Here is a 23,423-nt window from a genome sequence, read left to right on the forward strand (position 1 = left end):
TTTACTTAAGACTTGTCTAATATTCTTTTAAGGGAGTGTATATCTTTTAGTGACCGTGTTTTTGAATTGCTTGCTATTAGTGCCTGTGTGTTTTTCTAGATGTGGTTTTAAATAAATAACTATATCTCTTTTACACCAAGCCCTGGTCAGTGTTTACTTGTTCTACTGTGTTCTCTTGACCTATTGTGAATACTCTGTATACTGCCTAACTCTTCTTGAGGGAAGTCTGACGGCTCAGCCACAGCTACCAAGTGAATCTGTGTGGTACAGACTGCTACCAAGTGAGTTTACTGCCAAACACCTGTAGTCCTAAATCTTTTGCAGTGGTCCCAGAGGGAACTGCACAGGTTTCTGCCTAACAATATCCCCAATATGGGTTGTTTTGGCTGTCAGTCTGTGGCCACCCACAAAACACGATTGTCAGGGCAAAAGCAAGGGTTAACATGCCTGAAATAAAATAATCAGACCTATGTGTGGCTCCTCCAAAAAAAGATCTTGATTAAAAGTGTGCACACTCCCCAAAATAATGGTTGCATTGACGTGGGTGTGGAATTCCTGCAGTAATATAGCAGAGATAGGTTTGACAACCCCAACATAACAAAGTCAGTGCTCTGATAAGGATTCTCCAAAAGTGAATTCTCAAGTTGGGGTGCAGGAAGCCAAAAAAAGGTGGACTCAAGGATTTGTTGGATATCCCCAAAAGCGATGCCTTCAGGACTGGGTCCTCAACATTCTAGTGATGGGTCTACTGGTTCACTCTGGATAAAGTCACAATTGGGGCAGGTTCTCATTTCTGGATGGGATAAGAATTTCACTGGGGGTGATAGTGGGGGCTGGTTGATTGAGTGCCACTTATTAGACCCGAAACCCTTGTTTAAAACCAGCTATCAACAGGCTGAATGAAGTGGGGCACTTGTCACTTTTGAGCTGGATGAGAAGAACACATTACGGATTCCTCATTTTAGATATTTATTCTCCTGCTTTCAGCTCTCTGAAAACCTTTTGTTGTGCGCACTGACGTCAATGGCCATCGAGTTACGTTCTCTGTGCAAGTCCACCACAGGTGATCCTGAGCGTTTCTCCTCAGGACTTGAATCAATTCTGTTATACAGCCAGAGAAATGCTAGCATTGAGACCTGAGGGCCCATTGGAGAGAAATAATTCTCAACCAAGACACTAGGACCAGGAAGATGAGGGATGTCATGAGGCCAAACAACCATAGGACGTCTAAGGCTGGCAGGTATTGGACGATCTGGAATTTGGTGAACATCTGCAGGATGTGTAGATCCCTCTCCTTGGCAGGGAAAGCCTTGCCCGAAGGAAAATCCAGGATGTCTTCGATAAATTGGAGCATTTGAGAAGGTGTCAGCTGCAACTTCCTTAAATTAAGGGAGAAGCCTAATGTGTGGGAAGGTGAGAGGTACAATTGAGATGATCCATGATTTGGTCCGGGTACCGCGCCCTGATTAACCAATTGTCTAGGCAGGGAAAGACATGGAGCCCTACTTTCCTGAAACTGGCTGCCACTACTGCCAACCCTGTGGACTTGATGGATTGGCACATGGAAGTAAGCATCCTGTATGTCGAGTGACACCAACCGATCCTGGATTTCAAGGGCCTGGATGATCTGTGAGAGTTACCATCTTGAATTTGTCTTTCCTGAGAAACTTGTTTAGCTAAGCGCCTCAGGTCCAAGATGGGTTCCAGGCCTTTGTTTTTCTTTGAGACCCATAAATAGTGGGAGTAACACCCCCTGTTCCTTTCCTGAATAGGTACCAACTCTATGGTGCCCTTCTCCAAAAGAGAGGATACCCCTTGCAGGAGCAGCGTGTCTGGAATTGGAGACGGGCTGATTCAAGGGGGGCAATCCGGTGGGAACTTTAAAAACAGGAGGCAGTAACCTTGGGGGGCTACCTGAAGCGCCCACACACCTGTAGTAATTGCGCACCATTCTTGCGAATGGTGTGACAGATACCCCCACCTACCGGCGCAGTGCAGCAGAAGTCCTTAGAGAGGTTTTGCAGTGGGCGCTGCACTACAGGGGACAGATGCAGAAGTGGCCGGTGTCCTGCCTCCTCTACCACTAGAATGTCAAGAGAAATGTCTTTGTCCTTGACGAGCAGCGGGCTGTTTGCCTGTCTGTCCGTAGCTGTAGAAATGAAAAGGCATGGCCTCACATTGAGTGGAAGGTTGAGTAGGTTGCCTAATTGCAGCACCTAAGGACTTTGCTGCAGCCTTCGATGCTTGCAGTTTCACAAGACTGTCATCTGTCTTTTGGTCAAAAAAATGTGAACTGTCAAAAGGCATGTCAAGCAACTTCGCTTGGATGTTCTGCGCGAATCCTGATTTTCTCAGCCAGGTGAATCTTCGCATGACAGAACTGATTGCCATTAATCTCCCGACACAATTGACTGCGTCGAGTCCTGACTGCAAGGACTGGCACATTGCTTCTTTGCCCCTGCACTATGTTGAGGAAATCATAGCTCATGTCACTTTCTGGGATTTGTTCGGCTGCCTCTGCAATTACAGACCGAAGGGTGTGTGTGTCCTTTGACAGTGCACAGGAAGCAGTAACTGACTTAAGTACCATACTGGCAGAGGCAAAAACCTTTTTAGCTAAACCTTCGTAATGCTTGGTATCCCTGTCAGGAGGTAATGATAGGTAGGCAATTGCCTTATTGCCCACCGTCGCAGTCTGTACTACCAGACAATCATGTGCTGGATGTCTGGTTAGGAACTCTGGGTCAGAGAGGGCTGGTTTGTACTTTTTGGCAAAATCCTTGTGGACTGCTGGCCCCAAGCAGGGTGTCTTCAATAGCTCCATGAGGGGACTTTTGATAGCATTGTGTAATGGAAGGACGGGTTCAATGGATATGCCCTTGTCCAGAAGGTCAGTCAAGTCACATTCTGTTATTTCGCGAGGTGGGGGATCCCAACCTAATGCATCTGCCATCTGTGCCACATTTTTATGCGCTCTAGAATCTACCTGTCAGAATTCCACTTCAGGGGAGGAATCCAAGCTACTTGCAACGTGAAAGGCTACAGCCAGGTCAGAAAACCACTTTTCCTCCTCCTGGAACTCATCAGGACATTAAGGATGAACCATGTGTTCCAAACCAAAAGGGACCGGGTTGTCATCCTCATCTAAAATGCCCTAAAAAGAGGACATCAAATCCCTGGTAGATTTTGGAATGAATCTACACGTGGGATCCTAGACTGTCTTCAACAATTGTGGCTTTGACGTCGATGGCGCTGATCGCGCCAGTGGAATGTTGGAAAACACATCAGCTGCTGATGGTGTCGACAGTCGGATCTAGGACTTCACTTGCCTCAGGCTCTTAGACACACAAGGGGGTTGGTGAGTCGAGTCCCTGCCGGTCTTGTCGGGTGCAGTGGGCTTAGAGGTCTTCTTCCCAGTGGAGGAGAGAATGGGTGGAACCACTTTCTCGAAGACCTGTATCATCTTGATGTGAAACTCTTCCTGCTTCTCCGCCAAAACGGATTTAGATGGGAACTGTACCTGTGTCTGTGGGGATGACTCAGATGCCGAATGCCCTCTGCTTCTCTTCTTCTTCGATGAGGAAGAAGAGTGACAGGAGTCTCTCATTGAGTGGACCTTTTTTTCTCCTTCTCAGGCGTTTTTCCAGCTGCTGAGCTCTTTTCATCCGGTCAAACCTTCGATGATGTCGTATTTGGAGACTTCAAAGTAGATCGACCTAGGGCCAATTTGGAGCGTCTTTCCTTTAAGGCATTTGGTGTCATCACTGATACAAGCCGCAATCCGCCACAACCTAGTGGGTACCACGGCACCACAGACAAACTCTGAGGGTCGGTAAGCAACATTCCTCCGCCGTAATCACAGCATTTTTTAAAATTAGGTTTCAGAGTTGACATGTTGACAAAGTCAACCAAAAATTAGAAGAATTTCAAAGAAAAATAACTGTCGACAATCTCTAAAGCGAAGTTCCTGAGTAGCATGCTGGACATGTGGAAAAAAGGAACCGAGGTCATGGGACACCGAGCACGCTATTTGTACCTGCATCGACATCACGTTCAGTCATGGAGATGACGACTCGATGGCCATCAATTGCGCACAGCCCCCTACTGGGAAAATGTTTTCCGAGAGCTGCAAAGCAGGAGAATAAATATCTAACACAAGGAATCCGTGGTAGGATACAAACCAGTATAAGGGCCTGTTGCTCCATGTTATGTAATTAATACCTAGCTACACTTTCAAATTAAATAACACTCATTTTGTGATGCAAATATCATGTATAAAAATGAGAATTAATGACAAAAAAATCCTATGTATTCCAACCATGCTAGTTGTCCCTCAACATTTTACATTGAACAAATTCAAAAAATGACATTCGTACATGGAGCGGCCAATCTTTCTCTGTCCAGGTAACTAAACTCTGGAATGGACTGCCTATTGCTCTTTGTCTTTTTGCTGACCATCTGGAGCCCAGACAGGGTCTGAAGACCTTTCTGTTCCCTCAGTAAATCTCTCTTTGGGAGAAGTTGGGTTAGACTTGCTGTTTCAGGGTGCCTTCTTAGGTGCTTTGGTACCTTTTCAAGGTGGTTGCTTCGCTTTATAAGTCTCTGCACCATACCAGCATACCAAACATATATCAGAAAAACAAAGAGGCTAGTTAGAAATGCACTGAAAAAGGGTCTTGCTCTAGAAAAACAACAGAATTTGTTAAACGTACATTTTGGCGTGGAACATCGACTTGCAGGAATTGTATCGCTGAACTTGGCACTGGTTCACTCCATAAACAAAGGTCCAATAAAAGGTTGAGCCGATGACGATTGTCCAGAAAGTGTACTTCCTCCTGGGGTCAGGATCAAAACTCAAGAAAAAGAAAGAAAATTAACAATCTGACAAATGTAGCTATGAAAGAACATTAGAGAAACAGCAAATGGTACCATGTAAGGAGTACATTTAAGAGCCACACGCAGCCCACATGACCTATAACATCTGCACTGTGTCCCTTAGGCACGTGCCCTTTATTACTAAATATGTAGATGATATATTTTAAGCATTAACAGGGAGGAAGGGGAAGCTGTGGGCACTGTTATGGGATGTGCTTTCTTTTTTTGTGAGTGCTTATGTGTCTGAGTGGGTGAATATGTGATTGATCCAGTGAGTGACTGATTGTAGAACAATTTGAGTGAGTTTTTTTTGTGATCAATGCAAAGTGCCACAATGCCCTCCTCTTGGTAACTTATTTGCACTCTAAAATGCTTGCAACCTTACCTAAAGTATAACTGAATGAGCAGGAGAGTGTGGGAGTATGTGAACAAGTGAGTGACTGCGTGAGAGAGATGTACCAAGTGTGCGAAGGAGTCAGGCAATTGGTTGGTGACTGCCTGCATGAGTACGGGTGAGGGAGAGAATGAGTGAGTGCCTGAAAGAGTTACTAAGTATATGAGTGAGTCAGTGAGTGGGTTACTGAGCAATTGTGAGTGAATGTGTCAGTGAATGGATGACTGAGTGTGTGAGTGATGGAGTTTTGTTAGTGATTGAATAATTGAAAGAGTGAGTGACAGAGAGTGAGTGTGGCAATGACTCAGTCAGTGGGCTAGAGATTAATCGCGATTAATGCTCTGAGTGAGGAGTGTAGATGTGATGCCAACATCACACAATATGTCACTAAAGATTCATGGCACTGCACTTGTAAATGTTATTGTAAGTAATCTACTTGAGTCACCAGCCAACCTACTCAAATCATTACCGCAGGGATCTGCAACCTTTGGCTCTTCAGATGTTTTAGACTACAAATACCACCAACTATTGCCAGCATAGTCAATGGTTAGGGATCATGGGAGTCATAGCTCAAAAAATATATATAGATGCAAGTTGCAGACCTTTGCACTACCGTATTTGTTGGTGATCAAGTGATAGATTGCTGAGAGACCCATGCATTAAACTCAGGGATGTGTGAAACCCACCCATGATTCAGGCGCTTCCTCAAAGAGTACTATTCAGGCAGGTGCTAAGAGCCTAAGAGGTCTGTCTGGAACTTTCATAACATGTCATTGTAGGATCCACCCACTTCCTGTGGAGGACCGGAAACTAGCCAGCGGTAAAAACACCAGCGAGAGAGCAGTCCTTTCTTTCAGATGGTTCTGCTGTCATTGCCATTGTCACTGCTCAGTATATGTCCTCCACTTCTTGGGAGTGTTGTGAAGTGGGCATGAGGTGACGTTTTGGCACGCCAAAAAAACACCAAATAATAAGTCAATGAAATGGCATTGGGGCATATAAATAGGTAACTGAAAGAGACTAACAAAGCCTTCAGAGCTCTGTCCCTCTACAATGTACACTGTTAACACGTCCATTAAAAAAAAACTCCATCCCTGTCCCACCTTACGACTGCCTGCATTTTCTTTTACCCTTAGTACTTCATTTGGAAAATACCATTACCATATGCGGTAAGCTCAGTGTTTCCGCATGATTACAGCTTTACCTCTCTACCAAAAGAAAAGGAGGTGTACACCCTGTATGCTCCTGAGATCAATGGCTAGACATGAAGTGTCATCATGGGGAGCACCCACTGGACCACCCATCCAGGGTGGGCATTCATGGGACAACTGACTCGCTCAGCACACTCACACCCAAATTCCCATGGCTCCATGCTTCAGCACCATGATGGCATTCTCATATATCACTCACGCAGCACAGGCATGCAGGCTATTTGTGACAAAATTACTTCTGATCTGCAGGAGTATAAAGATGAGTAGGGCTTTAACCGCCCACTCTGCCATCACACATCTACGAACCAATAGTGATCCCAATTATAAAGCTAAATCTGGTACAACCAAGAGATATACCTCCTTTGCCTTTTGTGGTAACCTGGGCTGAGGGAAGGCTTGATTCTTAAGAGGGCCATGAATATGATTCAGTAGCAACCCAAACAGCAAAGCAACACAGTTCCAAAATAAAAGAATGTCCACTCAAGGGTCTATACAAATATATACTTTTAATTACATAAATCAATTTTACACTCAACTATCAAAAACACTATAAACACTCAGAGCTGTTAAGGAAAGACAGAGACATGCAGAATATGAAGGTGCAGTACTTTGGGTTTTTCAGCAGGGGGACAACCAGGGAATTTTGAAAAGATAGTTTGTTGAATCAAAAGGGGCAACAACGGTGGGTATGGTCCCAATACGTGCACCAGGTGGCAGGGACTCTCAAACCCACCTTATTCCAATGTTTTGTGGTTCAAATGGTGGTTAAATAGCACTGAACCAGGCTTTGAGCTGTACTTCTGTGTGGGTCTGTTACCAGATCACATAACACCAGATCTATTTATGTGCTTATATCGCCCTCTCAAGGCCATGCGCGAGCAAAAGTGGGGCTGGTGCCAGCAAGGTCACAATGGCTGTGGAATGCGTGACAGACACACCTCAGGCAGTGGGCAATCAACTCCTTGGGAAGTACATGCTGTTTGTGACTGCAAGCTGTAACAAGACCCCCAAGGCTAAACTGCCCTATTTGCAGGAAGACATTATTCTAAGAACATGGACACTTTTATTGTTTGTTCCCCTCTTGCCCTCGCATGCCTTATATGGACCGGGATACAGCCCATGGGAAACCGTAACATGAGTGATGAGGACTCGAGTAGCAACCTCGTTTGTATATAAGGATGCAACTGGACTGAGCTGGCTGAAGAGTTCGCTCAGGCGTTTGGTTCCTGCTTTCAATACATGCCAGCCTTTCTACTTCTGGTCTCCTGTGTGGTTATTTTGGTGTGTCAGAGTGCGGAGGGTGTTGGTGTCAGTAGAGAGCAGGACGGACACTGTAACACGTGGTGCCGAGACCCAGGAGCTCCCCTTCTCTCCTTTCACCTGCACAAGTCTGAGAACACATCAAAAGGTAAGTGAAAAGTGCTTTTCGCTGTACCTATATAAATGTAATGTTGCTTAGTGCCGGGATGCAACGCCTCTGCAAGGGGGAATTCGGAGACCAGCGGTCTCTGGCATGCACTGAAGTACTGCTTCTTAGGGACGGCTGCCTCAGAGTGGTATTGTTAGTACAGGGCCGTAAGGGCTATTACAGAGCTGCATTCAAGTTAGAGCACAGAACTAGCGACCTGTGGTACATTCAGAAGACTGGGCACAGAGGGATGGTGTGGGGTCAAAGCTGTATTGACACAGAGTGACAGTGCAGGGTTGCAGGGACAGGTGATAAATGGCGGACGTTGGTCCAATGACCAGGCGGGAGAAGGAGGCAAGGGGAGGTTATTGAACAATATTTGAAGAAAAAGAAAGGAATGTGTATATGCTAGACAACTTAATTGATTGATCATGTTTCAGCTTTCAATGTTTTGTTATGATTCGGTTGAGATTAGATACTGCTCTCTTTTTTTGTTGCATTTCTGTAAAAATATATTTGTGGGATTATAGCATTAATGAAAGGGGAGAATACAGAAGAAAGAAGAACAAGTTACTTACCAACTGGTAACGTTTTTTCGACTGGATGTTCCTCCAACGTATCTTTGATATTCTCGCCCAGCTTCGGCTCCAATGGAAAAGAAATTCTCAGCAGAGGGCACCGTCCGTCGATGGTGTTGAGTTGATGTCCATCGAAGGCCTCTTTCAAGGGTGACGTTGTTGGGTATACAAGTAGCACACGTGGCGCCCGCTGGCCTCAGTTCTATTTTTTTCCCCCTCCTGTTCGTGTTGGTTGACAGTGTAGGCAGATGGTAGGCAGCCCTGCGAGAGCTGAAGTAGTAACAACATAGGAAATTCTACAGAGGGGTAGGATGGGAGGGCGATGAGGAATATGTTGGAGGAACATCCAGTCGAAAGAACGTTACCAGTTTGTCCTCCAACGTATTCCTCATCTTTGATAGACTCCCAAAGTAGTATAAGGAACCTGGTGGAGGGAGTAGAATTTTGAGATAGGTGGTATCTTACAAAGCTGAATATAGTACTGCCTTACCAAAGGCAACTTCCTCAGAGTGGGAAGCGCCTAAATTGTAATCATTTGTGAACGTATGCATTGAAGACCAAGTTGCTGCATCAAAAATCGATTTAATAGGGAAGACCCTTTGAAGGGCTGCCGAAGAGGCTATACCCATGGTCGAGTGGGCCCTCAAGCCATCCGACGGGTTCTTACCAGCCAATATGTAACATTCTGATATGCAAAGTATAATCCATCTTGACAAGGTCTGCATTGAAACCGCTTGACCCAATTTCCTTCCGGTAAACCCAATAAAGAGTTGGTCATCTACTCTGAGCTTGGAGAGCCTAGACATATAAAAGCTTAAAGCCCTTCTAGGGTCCAGCCTGTGGAGTCTTTCCTCCTCTTTACCGGGATGCAGCGGGGAATACAACACCGGCAGAATGATTTTCTAATTCAAATGGAAATCAGACACAACTTTAGGTAAGGAGGAGTGTTTAACCCTCAACACAACCATGTCCTTGTGGAACACAGTATAGGGTGGCCTGGAACATAGTGCATGCAACTCGCTCACTCTACGTGCAGATGTTAATGCGACCAATAAAATGGTCTTGAAAGTTAACAACCTCAATGGGCCTGTGTGCAAAGGTTCAAAAGGAGCACACATCAAAAACTTTAGAACCAGATTAAGGTCCCAAACTGAGACTTGAAAAGAAGACGGTGTGCACACATTTGTGAGCCCTTTCAGGAATTGAATTACCAAAGGAATTTTAAAATATGAAGACTCTTCCGAAGAGCGCTTGAAGATGGAAAGCGCTGTCAGGTAACCTTTAATGGTCCCAACATTCAGACCTTTGTGTGAGAATGATAAGAGGAAAGATAACACCTCAGGAATTGAACATAGAAAAGGATCAACATTATTTTCCCCGCACCATTTGCTAAACCTGTTCCAACGACAAAAGTACAGAGATTTTGTTGCTGGCCTTCTTGGCAAAAGCAACACCTCCATGACATCATCCGGGAGGTCCCAATCCTTGTATCTCAACCTTTCAGAAACCAAGCGTGAAGGTTGAGAGTGTTGACCTCCGGATGGAGAACCTGTCCCTCCCTTTGAGAGAGAAGATTCTCTCTCTGCGGAAGATGAATCGGAGGACAGATGGACATGTCAAGAAGGTCTGGGTACCACATTCTCCTGGCCCAATCCGGGGCAATTGGGATCATGCGGTTGCCGAACCGTCTCCACCTGCTTATTACTTGAGGAATGACGGGGATCGGAGGGAAAATGTATAGTAGATTGTATAGTAGTATAGTAGATTGTTACTCTTGTAAAGCACCTTGGATTAGAGTGCTATATAAATTAAAATAAATAGAAATACAAATAGTAGTGGGAAATCCCAATCCACCACAAAAGCGCCTTCTAAAGCTTCCCTTGAGCAATACCTTCCACACTTCTGTTGACCCCGGTCGCAAACAGGTCTACTCGAGGGGTTCCCCAAAGGGTGAAGATCTCTTGAAGGACTTTCTGAGCTAGTTCCCACTCGTGGGACACTGCACTCTTCCTGCTCAGAGCCTCCACCATCGTGTTTTCCTCCCCGGCCAGCTGAACTGCCAATAAGGAGATTCCTTCTTGAATTGCCCAATACCAGAGCTGCACTGCCTCTCTGCACAGAGGTAGTGACCTTACTCCCCCTCTCTTGTTGAGGTAATGCATGGCCACTGTGTTGTCTGTCATTATCAGGACATTCTTTCCCCTGACCGAGGGCATGAAGGCCTTCACCGCTAGTCTGATTTCCCTCAGCTCCAAAAGGTTGATGTGTAGTTTGGACTCCGATAGAGACCAACGACCGCTGACTGTCAGATTGCTAGCATGGGCTCCCCACCCCATGAGTGTGGCGTCTGTCACTACTGTAATCTCCGGGCATAGCTGCCAAAAATGTTCTCCCTTCAGAATATTGTCCTCTCAGGCCCACCACAAAAGATCCTGTGTGACCCTGCTTGGAACCTGAAGTAGGTCTGTCATCTTTCCTGAGAACTGGGACCATTGAGTTTTTAGAGCCCACTGAAGGGATCTCATTCTCAGGTGGGCTTCTGGCACCATAAAAATGCAGGATGCCATGAGGCCGAGCAACCTCAAGAAATCGTAGGCCGGAAGATTTTGGCTACTCTGAAATTTGGAGACCATCTGAAGAATGTCTTGAGCCCTCATCTTGGGTGGCGAGCTCTTTCCCAAGGATGTGTCTAATACAGCTCCGATGTACTGGAGCTGCTGGGAAGGTGTCATCTGTGACTTCTTGAAATTGAGGGAGAAGCCCAGTCTGTGAAGGGAGTGGCAGGTGACTTTCAGATGATCCTGGGCTTGCTCGGGAAAACGTGCCCTGATCAGCCAATCGTCCAAGTAGGGGTAGATATGAATTCCCCCTTTCCTGAGACTTGCTGCCACTACTGCCATCAGTTGGGGGGAAAACCCTCGGGGCAAAGGTCAGCCCGAATGGCAGAATTCAAAACTGAAAGTGAGAACCGCCAACCACAAAGCTCAGGTATTTTCTGTGCTTGACATGGATTGGCACTTGAAAATAAGCATCCTGAAGGTCCAATGACACCAACCAATGCTGTAATTGGCGGGCCTGAAGGATCTGAGAAAGTGTGACCATCTTGAACTTGTCCTTTCTGAGGAACTTGTTCAAGTATCTAAAGTCCAAGATGCGTCTCAGACCTCCGTCTTTCTTGGGGATCAAAAAATATGGGGAATACCAACCCTTGTTCCTCTCCACTACATTTACTGGTTCTATAGCACCTTTCTCCAGCAGGGTTAATATCTCCTGCACAAGGAGCGGATCCGGAATCCTCACAGAGTGTTTCCCCAGTGGATTTTTCTGAGGCTGCGTTATGAAGGGAAGTCAGTAACCTTGGGCTATTGTTTCCAGAGCCCTGGCATCTGAAGTAATGTCGCGCCATTCTTGCAGATGCCAAGATAGTCTGCCCCCCACTTGTGTTTTGTGATGCAAGTCCTCAAAGTGGTTTTGAGGCAGATGCTGCAGCTGCTGATGGCAAAGGTCGAAATGGCGTCAAAGGCGTCGAGGTTTCGATGACCACCTTCGAGGATTTTGCTTTAAGAGTATGCAGGGCCTTGGACGGCGTTGAAGACCTCGAGCGGACGTCATGGCTCGAAAAACTCTTCTTTATCAGAGATCTCAAGGGCTTGCGATCGGTTCTTCTTTGATCACCCGGGCTCAAGGCCGAGAGAGTATCGGTATGGGAACACTCTCGGCCAGCTTCCGAGGAAGGCGTGGACTGAGGCTTGGCCTTCTCAAACACTTCCATTATTTTTAAATGAAATGCTTCCCACTCTTCAAAAGAAGAATGTTTAGTGGGGCACCTAAACTTACTTAAGGATTCGTCTAACGACGATGAAGATGGTGACTGGTGGCGTTGCTTCTTCGATCATTTTGTCAAAGACAACGAGTGGCGGGAGCCACTTAGGGATCTCGACCTTTCTTCCTTCCTTTCACGTCGGGGAGAATGAACTCTAGCCTCGACGGTCAAGGATTGGTCGGATTTAGATTTGCGGCCCACCTGCAATTTCCCCTTCCTCTCTCGCAGGGCTTGGCCCATCATCGCCTGACACTTCAAACAGGCCTCTGTGTCATGGCCCTCTCCCAAACATCACAGGCAGGATCGATGCGGGTCTGTGATAGACATCTTCGAACTGCATTCCTTGCACTTCTTAAAGACCGAACGAGGGGTAGTCGGGGTCGATGATGAAGACATCTTTGAAGATTTTCTGACGAAGAACAAATTACTACGTAATTAAAATCAGTTGACGAGGCGTAGCTAGAACAAACGAAACAGGTGAAGGTCACTGCAGCCGTAGCAGCACTCCCCCTAGATAGGGATGGAGAGGAGGAGGAGGGAATGGTAGCGATACAAGGGAGGATGGCAGCAAATTGGACCGGCAATGGGCAGATGCAGTGGAATGGACAGGAGCAGTACAGAGGACCGCAGTGGCAAGCGTGGGCTCCCCGCGGAGGACGAGATGGGTACAGAGGACGCAGAGGGGGTGGTCAAGGGTACGGGGGAAATGGCGGATATGGGGGGAAAGGACCTAAGAGAGGACAATGGAACTGTTGGAACTGTGGAAGGTGGGGACACTTCTCACGAGAATGCAGAAGCAGGCCGAGCAGCAATTACCAAAATGATCAGCCTTATGGTCACCCACACCCGGGGAGTCCATATGGGTTGCCTGTGGGAGGGGGACAAGGGCAACAAGAGCAAAGGTACCCAGACCAACAAAGGGAACAACCACATAATGTACAACAGCACCCACAAAGCAGTGAACATATGCCATACATGCAGGGCAACCCTTTCGCCACAACAGCAAACGGTGCACTTGCACCGTACAGAGGGGTGCAGTGGCATTGGGTAATATCTTTAACCAAGGGGGGACCACGAGACACCCAGCATAGGACAGCCCACAGAGAGCACTTGCGTGTTCAGTACTATCTGCAACCTTCAATGCAGCAGAGGAACCATTGATAGGGGCGCAGATAGAGAATTTTTATGGTGGATTTGGGAGCCGAGAAATCATGTTTGCGTGAAGGCCGGTTTACACTATCTAATGGTAAATTGGAGACGCAGGGGTTCTCTGGGGCTGTTGTCGAAGTTCCTTACACAGAAGATTCAGACGTCACCATAGGAGGAAAAACATTAAGGGCACCCCTTTTGTACTATGAACAGTCCCCAATTAACTTATTGGGAAGGGACCTTCTCAGTAAGCTTAATATGACCATATCCTTCACGGAAAGCGGAATAGTTTGTTCGGCTCTAGGGATCTGCCCTATGCGCGTAATGCTGTTGGTGCACGCGTGATCAACAGCACCGGAAGTACGCAGCTTACTGGTGGACCCTTACATGTTCATTGAAGGGTTAAAAACATTGGCACGGGTGGTCCCAGAATTGAAAAATCTAGAATGGAGTGTGCCTGCAGAGTTTACCTTCCGACCCATAGCACGCCCAGAGATTGTGCCCGGGACAGTGATGTCATTAGATTTGCATGCTGTTCACATCTCAGCCAAAAGAATAGCAGTCATCGCAATGGACATACACGGCTGAGAATGGCGCACGGTATTGTGCATCCATGCCGACATTGCGTTGCGAGATCTATCAGATGAAGACCTCTTCACAGATTCAGAAAGTGAGGAGGAAATAATAATGGAAATAGCTATACCATGCAATATTATGATACAGGAAAGACAAGTGCCAGTACAGTTATTGGCGGTGGTAGGAGCGCCTCCTTCCTTTTTTGACAATGACATGAGATCAGTGCCCAACAACCTGTGGACCACAGGCCACCCATTATGTGGGACTGTTACACAGGGTCACACCAGTTAAAATAAAACTCAAACCAGGAGCCATACTACCCAGGGTGAAACAGTAGCCCCTGTCCCGAGAAGCAGAAGAAGGGATAAAAGAGACAATTAGCGCATTATTAGCACAAGGAATAATAGTGCCCTCAAACTCGCCATGTAATACTTGCATTTACCCAATTAAAAGAGCGAAAGGAAGGGCGTGGAGGATGATCCAAGATCTACCCCCCTCAATGACGTAATCCAAAAGTAATTCCCATTGGTTCCTAATGCAGCATCGATCCTGTGCAGCATCCCAAAAAATGCATCACACTTCACAGTGGTGGATTTGAAAAATGCTTTCTTTTCAATACCACTGGCAGAAGAGTACAGATACTTAACGGCATTTAGCCTAGGAGGAAAAAGATACGAGCACTGCAGACTACCCCAGGGGTACTGCAAAAGTCCCAGTATATTCAACCGAATACTACATGAAGATCTAGGGAACATGACAGCAGATAGTACGATCATTCAGTACGTAGATGATTTACTCATCTGCGCAAAAAATGAGGAAGAATGTAAGAAAGACTCCATTGCTCTCTTGACATTGTTGGCCCACAAAGGCTACAAAGTTGACAGAGGGAAATTGCAATACTGCAAACGAGAGGTGTTGTACCTGGGACAATTAATATCAAAAGACGGCAAGAAAATAATACCAGACAGAGTAGCTGCCATCAAAGCAGTGGGAAGACCAAAAACAGTGAAGGAGATGCAAACATTTCTCGGCATGTGTAATTACTGCCGAGCATGGATATTTAATTATGCAGCATATACAAGACCCTTATTGCAGGGGCTCAAAGAAGCCCAACGTGAAAATAAAGAAATTGAGTGGTCCGTAGAACTTGAGGATGCCTTCACATCACTCAAGGAGCTAATCTCAAGCGCGCCAGTATTCGCAAACCCTGATTACGAGCGTGAATTCTACCTGTTATCTCATTGTAAAGGGTCCCTCATGACAGCAGTATTGACACAAAAGACATCCCTGGGACACAAGCCCCTAGCATATTACAGTGGCACGCTGGATGCAGTCATGCAAGGACACTTCGCTTGCGAGCCATCTCTCGCAGCCGCAGCGTACGCCATTGAGAAAAGTGCAACGATAGTGATGGGGTGCTCTGTGACCTTGTTCGTGGAACACTACCTATTAGCAATTCTGGAAAGATCAAAAAGCACACTCACAACACAAAGAGCCACTGCATATGAAATAATACTATCTAGTGCAAACAAACACATAGTGAGATGCAAAACAGTGAACCCTGCAAGATTCATCACAGAACCATGCACATTGGAAGACATGCAGGCACACGATTGTGCAACATACAAGGGTGAGGAGGGAGAAAGCACTGTGGTGAGTGAAAATGCATTAAGTGAAGGAGAGGTATTCTTTATAGACGGGTCAGCATCCATAAACCCAGACACAGGTGAAAAACACATAGGAATAGCTGTTGTAAGATTAGAAGAAGGTGAGGACGAAGTGATAATACAGCAGCGCCTGCCAAACCATTACTCAGCACAAGCAGCAGAACTGATAGCACTCATTGAAGCATTGCACGCAGCAAAAAGGTGTGCAGTCACAATCTACACGGATTCAGCTTATATGACCACTACTGTACATGGTGGGTTGGCAAAGTGGGGATGGAGCTGGTTCCACAGGGCCGATGGGTCACCTGTACAACATGCAGAGCTCCTGAAGGAACTTATTGAGGCCCTAAAGGACCCTACCATGGTAGCCATAGTGAAGTGCCAGGCCCACACAACCAACACAGATGTTATCTCTTTGGGAAACGCGGAAGCAGACCCTGCAGCCAAGGAAGCCTCTAATCTAGTGAAAGAAAGGACAGGTGAGTACTTAATACACAAACAGGTAGAGGAAGATCTCCCAGATGGCTATAATGCCATGCCCGTGTCACAAATACGAGAGCTACAAGAAGAAGCAACGAAAGAAGAAAAAGAACTGTGGGAGAAGAGGGGATGTAGCCAGTCAGCAACAGATCTCTTATGGCGTCAAAGCAACACCGGAAAGGTGGTGATGCCAGTCAAACTACTGGAAATAGCCTTCCAACAATGACACTTTCAGGCACACAATGCGAAGCAACATATCGCCGCAGAGATACAAGAAGATTGGTTTGTTCCAGGGTTACAGGAGCAGCTATCAAAGTTGGCGATGGAGTGTACAACATGCCAGATATACAATTCAGGAATAACAATGAGAACACTGCGGGGGACAATATCAAAACCAACAGGCCCTTTCTGAGAACTGCATATTTGCTATGCAGATATGGGGGAGAGGTGCAATGGAGCACAGTATATGATAGTGGTAGTGTGTCCGTTTTCAAGGTAAGTCGAGGCAGGGCTGTGTGCAGACCCGGATGCCAGATGTGCTGCAAAGTTCCTGGTACGGGAAGTGTTTCCACACTGGGGAATTTGCAACGTGATTCGCTCTGATAATGGCACACATTTTGTTAATGATCTCTTCAAAGATGTAACAGCACTGCTAGGCATCACACACAAAACTATGCTCGATTTATCATCTGAAAGCAACGGCGTGGTTGAGAAAATCAACGGCCTCCTGAAAGGGAGGTTGTCAAAATTGTGCTTCTCATTAAAAAAGAATTGGGTACACTGTCTGCCCCTGGCCTTGTTTTAGTTGTGAAATCAGCCTAGCAAGGGCCACCACCTGTCACCGCACGAAATAGTATCCCTGCTATTTTGTTGAGTTCTTTCTGCACTTCTTTTGGGAGCCCTCTCGGCTCTCCACATCTCCTGCACTCGAAAAATGAAATCCATAGCATCTTCTCCATCATTCATGGTACATTGCATCACTGACTGTAAATCTGGTGTGTCTGGGAACGTTTCTCTTAAAGCATCCCATACTCTTGCACGTACTGTATTAAAAGATGCTCCATCATGGCAGTCACAATCCAATGTTACTCCCGGAACCCGGCCTTTGCCCAAACTCTATCCGCTTGGTCACCCACCGCCGATACCAATAAACCTTTGACGTCACCCACTGCTAGTGGCACCCCTGCAGTATGCTTCTTGAACGCATATATCCACTTACTAGCTCCTCCCGATGGCGTGGGCAGCAATTAGAGTAAGTTTGCCTTGTCCATCTGAGCCCAGGGTATGTAGTTTGGCCTCCCACCTCCTCTATCTATTAAGGGGAGTTGTAGTTTACCCTTACTTCCTTTTCCACTACTTACCTTCGACCCTTTCCTACCCAATGTGGCCATTCTTCCCATCCTGTTCCTTAATCTCCCTGTCCAATCCTCTTCCATGGCTCTCCCCAGTGGGGTGTCATCCAACCTGTCTAATCTTCCTTCTACCGCTGCCCCTATTCAGGGCCGGTCTTTGCGTCAGGCAGCTTAGGTGGCTGCCTGACGTCAGTCAGCATCTAGGGGGCGCTGCTCCAGCTTGGCGCTAGTGCATTTAGTTCCCCTCGCCTGAGCCTCGAGCTGGTGCTCCTGCTGCCTGCAAAGTTATTGCTAGTACTAGCACACACCAGCCGCAGCCTCGGCACTCAGGCAGGGCAGCAATTTTCAAATTAGCAACATTTGTTGCATTGTTGACTTTACGGGCCGCGTGGCGCCAGCCAGGCCCATGGGCGCACGTGACCTCCTCCAGGCTCTGCTCGCATTGCGTGCACAAAGTGAACTGACAGTAACAGGAAGGATTGATTGGGGCTGGGGTTGAGGTTGCCGGGCCCAGCTATCCACCAATGGGAGATTGAGATGGCAGCCCTTTGCTTCTTTTGTGCTGTGATCTTTCCGTGTGTAATGCACGAGGCAGGCTAAAAGAACACATGGTAAGGACTATGTTAGGGGGGGGGCAGCAGGTTTGGGTTTGTGTCCTGCAGGCGGTGGTTTGGGCTTGTGTCCTGCAGGTTTGGGTTTCTGTCCTGCAGGTGGTGGTTTGGGCTTGTGTCCTGCAGGCGGTAGTTTGGGGTTGTGTCCTGCAGGTTTGGGCTTATATCCTGCAGTCTGTCCAGGTTAGGTGGGGGGCCAGCATGCGGTGGTTTGGGCTTGTGTCCTGCAGTCTGTCTGCTGTGGATATGGAGCGCTCTCAAGTCTCCACAGAGGCACCTTGCGCCTGTGAGGCTTCCTGTGCGCCAATTCTGTGCTAATTCCTTTTAGATGGGGGTCCCAAATCGCTCCGAGTGTTCCTTCCTCCCTTTGTTCAGGGCAGACATCAAAGGACCCGGGCGCATTGAAGGGGAGTGGATTGGGGGCTCGGGAGGAGGGGGGCTCCACTGCCCTCATTAGCATGCAATAAAAGAGGCCTCACCTAGCGCCCTGCACTCAGAACCCTCCTTGGCCCCTTCAGGGAAGGCGCTCTCCTCGGGACAGGACTGACCTTGCCACTGGACCTTGCCATTGCCGGAGCAATATCTTCCCACCAGAGATATCCCACCGCTGGCTGGACATGTCCTCCTTGGAGAAGATGTACTCCCTGCCTGGTAAGTTGGCACCCAGTGGGGATCTGGTCAGCGCTGCTCGGCGAGTCGGGGACAGTCTAGCCCACTTTATAACTGGGATTCCTCTTCTGTGGCAATATTGAAGCGTGTCTGTCTAGGTGCTCGTGTTATGCCACTGGGAGGGAGTTTGTGATAGATGCTTTTAATTCGGTATTATAGCGAACTGCCCCTGGGGGTGGGGAGTGTATTTTGCGGACATTCGTTTGGCAAAGAATGGGTCTGTGAGTTTTGGGGCGTCGGGGAGGGAAGAGGCAGAGCGGGAGCGATGGAGGGACTGGGAAAGGTAGAGAGGAAGAGAGAAGGCACAAGGCCTCTGAGGGATAGAAGGACCTGATTTTTTGGGGGGGTGAAATCGTGGGATGCGTGGCCTCAATGTCAGCGAGTGAGTGGCCCTGGTGACAGCGCATTATGTGATGTGCATTAGCCTTTGCGTTATTCATTACTGAATCTCAAGGGTTAATCAAATCTAGTTTAAAGAGCGCTGTCACCCCACCTTGTTCCTTGGGGACGGCCAGTCCACGTTCAGTTCATCAAGGGCTCTGGATGTGACGTTACCAGCCAGCATTGAAGCCCAACCGGATTTTCGCTCTAGCGCTGAATACCGGCGGTAGCCTATGTCTAAGTGCTGTGTGTTTTTCAGATACGCGGACCGAGGCCCAGAGAGAAAAAGTGATTTTCTGAGGGTGGCACGCATTTGGCAGAGAGGCTCAGGGGATTAGTGCCACTTTCGGGGCTGGAAACTGAAGTGGCGTCTGCAGGCGCTATAAAAACGTATATAACCTTACTCGCGTGTTTCGTGCAAGTGCCGGGGCTGGTCCGTTGGGTCAGGTCTGCTACTTGAATCTGATTGCATGGCATGAAAGGTCGTGGCCCCCATAATGTATTATTTTGAATGGGGAAATGTTTGTTATAAAGCGCTTGGAGCCTGCGCTGAAACGCGTGCGGGTTATTCTTGTGTTGTCCGATATCTCGGAGTTATTGCATGTTATTGCTTCGACTTGTGTGAGTCGGTCCCCTGTCTCTTTGATGAAAAGTAAACACCGGGGACCGATTCATGGAATATTTGTCCGGTACAAAGTGACTTTACACTGCTGAAAAGTGACTTTGCACTGCCGACACAAACCCTGATCCATGGAACCATGCAAAGTGTATTTTTCCCGTGCAAAGTCATTTTGTACTGCAAAAAATGACTATGCGCTGACTTTGCCCGGACTTTGCACTGCAAAAATACACTTTGCACGGTTCCATGAATCAGGGTTTGTGTCAGCAGTGCAAAGTCACCTTAAACCGGGCAAATATTCCATGAATCGGGACTCGGGTTATCAAGGGAAGAGGCAGGGGGTTCTAAACATTTTTTTTTTGTGTTGATAATAACACAAATCTTGCTCCAGTGTATAAAAAAAAGGAATGTGGTTGCATATGTTATGCCAAGAAATGCATTAATGTGGTTGGAGGTTTATATGTATAATGTTGTGTAAGTATGTGTAATGAATGGGATATATGTGTATGATGAAGGGACATACCATTACTATGTTTTTCACCAAGATACAAAACGATATTGTGGAAGGGATGTTATCGGACCAATTTCCCTCAGAGCGTGGTGTCAAACAGGGCTGCCCGCTCGTTCCGGCCCTATTTATCACCTTCATGGGAGACTTCCAGCATACACAACCGGGAGTCCGAGCCTTTCCACCCAAATTGGGCAATACTGAAATTTCAAGATTGTTATACGCTGACGACTTGATCCTTATGGATCAAACCCAAATAGGTCTCCAACGCCAACTCACGAACTTGGCAAACTATATCAGCGATAACGATTTGGAGATAAACATCCACAAGTCAAAAATACTGACGATGGAGAAAAGTCGTCAAACAACGATTCACCAAGGCCACTGGTATTTGAACAACACGAAACTTGAAACCGTGTCTACTATGACATATTTGGGAATCATGATAGATTAAAAAAGGTCAGAAAGTGTGACTCATTCAGCGCTATGGACAAAGATCAAAACTCTGACAACCCAAATGAAATTAGTGGATCGGAAATATGGCAAATTCTCGCTTCTCCCAGCGATCCAATTCTATAAACAAAAGGTAGTTCCGTCAATCATCTACGGCATGGACGCTGTGTTGAACATTGATAATACCATATGGACCAAGCTGGAAGGCTACCTCCTCAATTGCTGCTGTTAGACACGAATTGGGCTTACTATTATTACATACATCAGTTAACCAAAGCCAGATGCGTCTCTTTCGGAAAATAATTCTTCCAGATACCCCTCCAATCTACAAGCTGGTCCAGATAGAGCGCAGCCAAGGCCGTTGTAGAGCATTAAATAATTGGGCACAAAAACTTACAATACAATTAGCAGATTTGTCTTGCTCAGCAGACGACCTGATCGTGAATCCCAACAGAATCAAAGCAAAAATGGCACAAGCAGATTGGATCCAAACTGGTGAAAATACAATAGGAAACAAGCTTCAGGCTCATTTACCAGCAACAATAAACAAACTTAACCAACCCCTGAGCTACTGCATAAAATGTCCCAACAAAAAAATGCAGAAAACATTTATGAAAATAAGATTCCATCAGCTACCGATGCAGGAAATCATAGGAATCCGCACGAAACCAAACTCTCATACTTGCAGATTCTGTTCGGAGCCAGACACAGTGGAAACTATAAGACATTTACTCATGACTTGCACTAGAACCGCATTCTTGCGGGAAGCCCATTTGCTCCCTTTGATGTATCACTCCGAGAGGAAAACACGTGGCGGTGCCGTCTGATTGCAGGAGACAGAACTAAGTGGTCTATAGCGACAGTAAAGGTCTTAGAAGCAGCTTTGAGTTTAAACCAGAATACTCAACCTAGTCAAGTGTTATTCAATGAGCATTGATTTTCTTTCCTGCTGGGACATTCAGTTTTCTTTAGTGAAGCACTTATTTATTTATTTATTTATTAAATGTATATAGCGCGCAGGCAGCCCAGGGGCATTGTGGCACTGTTACTTGCAAGGAAGACTTAGTTACAATGTGTGCAGGTTGTGCCTTGGGTTACAGTGAGGCAGTGACCTGTGATCAGATATACCACATAATACATCATACAATACAATTATGAGGGCTAGGCCATGTAATTGTTAGATGAACAGGGTCGTTTTCAGGGTTTTCCGAAAGGCGGTCAGTGAGGGTTCAGAGCGCAGGGAGCTAGGGAGGGTGTTCCAGTGTACTGCAGCGAGGTACGGGAAACTGGAGCCCCCTGCTCTGGTCCTTTTTACCCTAGGTACTTAGTTACTGGTTTCAATCTTTCTTCTTTTACAAAATGTGTTTTTCTATGTAGCGTATCAACGTCTTGTAAAAATCAAATGTTTTTGATTATAAACAAGTAAATTAAAAAAAAACGATATTGTTAACATCTTCGACTTCGGAGACATGCCCCGCGCTTCTTGGCGCTGGATATTTGGCATGTTACGTGGACCCTGCTTTTGAATTGTGGGTGAAAGTTTACTCTAGGGAAACTCAAACCCCTGCACGGGCCCACAGTGCAGTAAATGTGCAGGGATGTACACGAAGACTTGTTCCAGGGCTAGGGATGGCTTTTAAAATGGTGCACAGAGGTGCAAGATGGAACATAGAATGGGCAAGGGGCTTCCCGCTACTTGGGATGGGGGAGTGGGGCAGGCTGATGGAGGTGCAGGGAGGCTGTGTGTTTGTAAAGACCGGTAGCGTGCAAGTTAGTGCCAGGGGAGTGTTTGTAGGCGCTGTTAGAGATGCGAGGGAGAACAGTGTTCCCTTCCATCGCCTGGTCCTACCTGAAGCTGCACCAGGACCTAATCTATTCCCTGATTGAACTCTTTCTAGGACTGTTTTTCAAAGTGTTTTATTCAGCACCTGTATTTTTTTATTTTTTTGCGCTGAGGGTGTGGGTTTGCTTCATGGGCAGCAGTGTAACAGCAAACTGTTTTCTCTGCACGTTTGTGCTGTTCAATTTTAGATTAAGAACTCCCGTGGCCTCTTATCACCTTGGATTTGCAAGTGTTGCTGTTGGAATTTTCAAAAGGGAACGGGCAGAGGGACTTTTTCATGTGGATTTTGTTTCTTGGGGATTTCTCCTGAATGCTGGACCAGTAGGCTCCCACTTCCTATTGCACTTTGCCCTCTTATCTTGGATGCCGGAGTGACAGGTGGTCTTTTCAATGCTGCCGGAAACGCGCTTGCAAGAAAGAAGGCGCAATTTCACATGTCGTGTCACTTTATACTGTTATATTGTCTGTAAGAGTGGTAGCTGCAGAGCAGGATGCTTATTGCTTATATGTGGGGATTAGCTAGTGAAATGTGAGTTCAGTGGGTTGCTTCAAACTGGTGCGGCAAGCTTGTCCCCGATGCTACCTTGTGCTGAGGATGGCTGTGTGGTGTGTTGTGCACACAATGTGGTGCTAGGGTTCTGGTATTTGGTTCTGCACATCCCAACCAATGTAGGGTGGCCATAACCATCCACCAGAGACTACACCAAGTGTGCGTGTTGGAGTTACCTGGATTGACCTGTATCTGAGTTGTGCCTGGAAAGGCTGATGCTGGTGGCGTGGTCTGCACATGATACTTCATATTAGTGCTCTGCGTTCTAGCCCTGCA

The 23,423-nt window shown here is 46.8% G+C and overlaps 1 protein-coding gene across 1 annotated transcript in view; it reads right to left on the bottom strand.

Annotated features, from left to right (window-relative positions):
- Window positions 1-23,423, bottom strand: part of LOC138514391 (sodium-coupled monocarboxylate transporter 1-like) — a 987,363-nt gene that overhangs the window by 513,924 nt on the left and 450,016 nt on the right. The window contains exon 6 of the mRNA XM_069629873.1: window positions 4,713-4,853. Within this exon, the coding sequence (XP_069485974.1) occupies window positions 4,713-4,853 (141 nt within the window). The remainder of the gene's footprint in view (window positions 1-4,712; window positions 4,854-23,423) is intronic.

Source organism: Ambystoma mexicanum, chromosome 12 (assembly GCF_040938575.1).
Source record: "Ambystoma mexicanum isolate Mex_15411 chromosome 12, UKY_AmexF1_1, whole genome shotgun sequence".
Lineage (NCBI taxonomy): Eukaryota > Metazoa > Chordata > Amphibia > Caudata > Ambystomatidae > Ambystoma > Ambystoma mexicanum.